Consider the following 3,421-nt stretch of genomic DNA (forward strand, 5'->3'; position numbering starts at 1 on the left):
CTCTCTCTCTCTCTCTCTCTCTCTCTCTCTCTCTCTCTCTCTCTCTCTCTCCCACTCGTGAACACACACACACGTTTACATGCTTATTCACAAACATACCCTCAAGCACACAAACGTTCTTTGGCTCAACTCCCCCCCCCACCTCCTGTTCCCTTTTTTCTTCATCTGGATCTCAAATTCTGATCCTTTGCATCAATCTCTGATGATCATATCAATTTTCTGCAAGTTTTTTTTTCTTCTCTTTGCATCTCCCTTAAAGACACCAATCGGTACAAAATTCATCAATCATGATTCAAACGTTATCGAAGGACAACTAATCCGTTATGAGGTGACGAAGATGTTCTTCATGCATCTTCGACCAATGACGAACGCCTGTGTGAGAAGAGAAAAGAAAGAACCAGTAGTGTCATGATCGCCACAATGCTGAGCAACGCCTCCACAAAGACGTGCTCTTCTCCCTCCTCACACTTCCCAATCTATGAGCACGTCTTGAGCTCGCAGGAATCTTTGCCAAAATCGATAAAGAACTCAGAATGTTCCCCCATACCGAGGGTTCGCCGCTCTCACAGAAGGAAGAGGCCACGCTACGAAATTCTGATAGTCTTGGGGGCGGGGAGAGATAGCTGAGGGCGTCGAGAATAGGTCGATGAAGACATCTTCTGCCACGGTTGTCGTGCGAAGAGTATTTTCTTAGCGGGAATCTTCCCATGTCTCAAGTCTGGCTGGTCATTTTCAGGCGGCGAGTGAGCGCTGAGAATCTATAATGCTGGCGAGGCAGGAAGAGATAGCATTGAGTCTAGAGAGCGGATCGATGAAGTTATCTCCAGTTCTCCGACTCTTCAGGGAGTGGGGAATTTTCTTCGCGAGAGAATTAACACTTCCTCCCCACATTTCTGGAGTTGAAGCAGCGAACGCTTTCAAGGGGAGACAGAAGAAGACTCAGAGTTCTTAATTTAATTGAGGGGGCGGGCAGAAACAGTAGACGAGACGAAGAAAAAGATCAATAAAGATATCTGCAGAGGTGCACTGAGTAAGGGAATTTTTACCATGAAATCCTTCACATTTCTGGGTTCTGCGCTACTGCCTTTTGGGTTTCCTTCTCTTGCTCTCTGAGCGTGTTTCCACAGATCAATAGATTGTGTGGGTGAGCTCATCGCTCTAGTTAGCCCCTCTGGCTCTTAGTTCGGGAAGTCCATCGATCCATTCTAATGCTAGGGGGGAAACTGGTGGCTGCTTCGCTTTGTATGTCTTGAAGAATTTGATTACGATGCCTTAAGGGAAAAGGTTTCCAGCCACTCTCGCTACGTTCTGCGCTCAAAGATATTTTTGCGTTATTGCGCCTGATGGTCGGTCGAGGGAGGCAAAGAGACGCTGTAGCCATTACGAGATGTTGGTAAAAACTGGAAGGTTGCTGCCAGATTAACGATGATTTTGGACGGTGGAGGCACATGTAGTTACGCAAATAGAATACAAGAATAAACATAGGGATTAAACGGTAATTACGATTTGCCAATCAACGTACTTCCCAAAATAACGGAACAATTTTGACTAATCACATTTGGAGTAAGCTGCTTACACTGTGAATATAAAAAATTATACGCAATGATGTCAGCAGATACAGCTAATTTAGAATTTAAAAGAGAACTTAGAAGAAACAACTCCAGCTTTACAAAATAAATACACTCTAAAGTAATTTGTCTGTTTTTATTCAACGAGCGATCATATTTCTTGGTAACCAGTGAAAATACCCAGGAATGTACATGTACATTTATGCTATTACCTCAGAGGAAAAGGGCACCAATGATATTTTTATTGAAGATGACACAAAGAAGATGTATCTATATCCACCGGTAAAAAGGTTAATCAAACAGTTAGTTACCTCTAATGCTCCCCTCCCCCTTTGAGCCTTCCACCCTCCTCCTGGCTTCACCCTCCTCCCTCCCGCTTACCGTCCGCCCACCACTCTCCACCCACCGCCCACTTACACAGCCCAAACTCCTGCCTTTACTCCGAGGACGCGGATTAGAGCCGTCAGATTGTGACATGGACTCATCAATACCAGTGGGCTGGGTCCATCTCCAACGTCTGCTAAGCTTCTCAAGGTCAGAATGGTAGCTTGATTTGCTACTGCTGATGACTCGTCTTTCATGTGGGTTTAGATGGAAGTTGACGACATCGTTTTTCAAGAAATATCCACACCCACTTTAGCGGTATGTGGTTTCCAGTCACCGGTGTCTCCCCGCCTACCCGATTTCATTCACTCTCCTTTCCTGCAATCGTCTTCTCTTCTCCCCCCCTCTCTCTCTCTCTCTCTCTCTCTCTCTCTCTCTCTCTCTCTGTCCTTCTATGTCAGTTAATCTGTTTACCTGTTTGTTAGATCCTGTCTGCCTCAGCCTCTCTATGCCTCTCTATGCCTCTCTATGCCTCTCTATGCCTCTCTATGCCTCTCTATCTTTCTGTTTCTGTCTCTCTCTCTCTGTGTCTCTGTGTCCTTCTCTCTATCTCTTTCTCTGTGTCTCTCTCCCTTCCCCCTTTTTCTCTCTCCCACAATCTGTGTATGTTGTTGTTGGAGGTGAAGGCGACGTTGATGAGGGGGTTTTAGAAAAAAAGTGATAAGATGTTCACTAGACTGCCGTCATCACTTTTTTCTGTCAATCATCATTCACGGTTATGTTTCTTTTTCTCTTCTGCAGGTCCCCCAGAACTTTATCCAGGCAGCACAAGCAGCCCTAAAGGAATTCTTCAAGTCCATACAAGCGAATAAAGACGCTGAACCGTCTTGGAAGAAAGCCATCTACAAGAACATTGCCCGTATGGACGCCACCCTGCCAGAGTTTTTCAAGTCACCAAACTGGATGGAGCAGATTAGTGATCAGTGAGGGAAAATGAACAAACCAAAGACAATGAATGGGAAATGAAATAAATACTGACTCTGTGGTGCAGTAGCAGCAACAGCAGCAGCAGCAGCAGCGGTAATTGCAGTAGCTGCAGCAAGAGCTGAGTTGAGCAGTCCGATGAAGCAAAAAGCAGAGCAGTGGCAATAGGAACAAAGTCAAACCTTCGCTGAGCAACTCTGACGTGCTGTTTCTTCCTGTACCTCTCTGTGAAACTCTTTCATCTTGGAGACTCTTTGGATGGGTTGTTCCGGGTGGAGAGGTGTGAGGTCCAGTCCGTTATATTCGGCAATAGCTTTATTCTCTAGCGAGCTACAGTCCATCTTGCTGATGGAAATGATGTATCACGTTTGTAATATAACATACTATTTTCATTTCTTCCCTTTGTTCTGTAAGCACGAAGTACAGGCATAATAAGATTGTTCCAGCTTAGACTTTATATATATACGGGACCTCTCAACGTCAGGGATGCTGCTTACAAGCGGTAAAATGCAATTCACTCGCATAATAATACCGTTTTAAAAGTG

The 3,421-nt window shown here is 45.0% G+C and overlaps 1 protein-coding gene across 1 annotated transcript in view; it reads left to right on the plus strand.

The window, feature by feature from the left end:
- Positions 1–2,886, plus strand: part of LOC101851029 (alpha-protein kinase 1) — a gene marked incomplete in the record, with an annotated part of 62,530 nt that extends 59,644 nt beyond the window's left edge. The window contains 1 exon segment of the mRNA XM_013080869.2: positions 2,692–2,886. Within this exon segment, the coding sequence (XP_012936323.1) occupies positions 2,692–2,879 (188 nt within the window).
- Between the last annotated feature and the right edge of the window lie 535 nt (positions 2,887–3,421).

This window comes from Aplysia californica, unplaced genomic scaffold (genome assembly GCF_000002075.1).
Source record: "Aplysia californica isolate F4 #8 unplaced genomic scaffold, AplCal3.0 scaffold00103, whole genome shotgun sequence".
NCBI lineage: Eukaryota > Metazoa > Mollusca > Gastropoda > Aplysiida > Aplysiidae > Aplysia > Aplysia californica.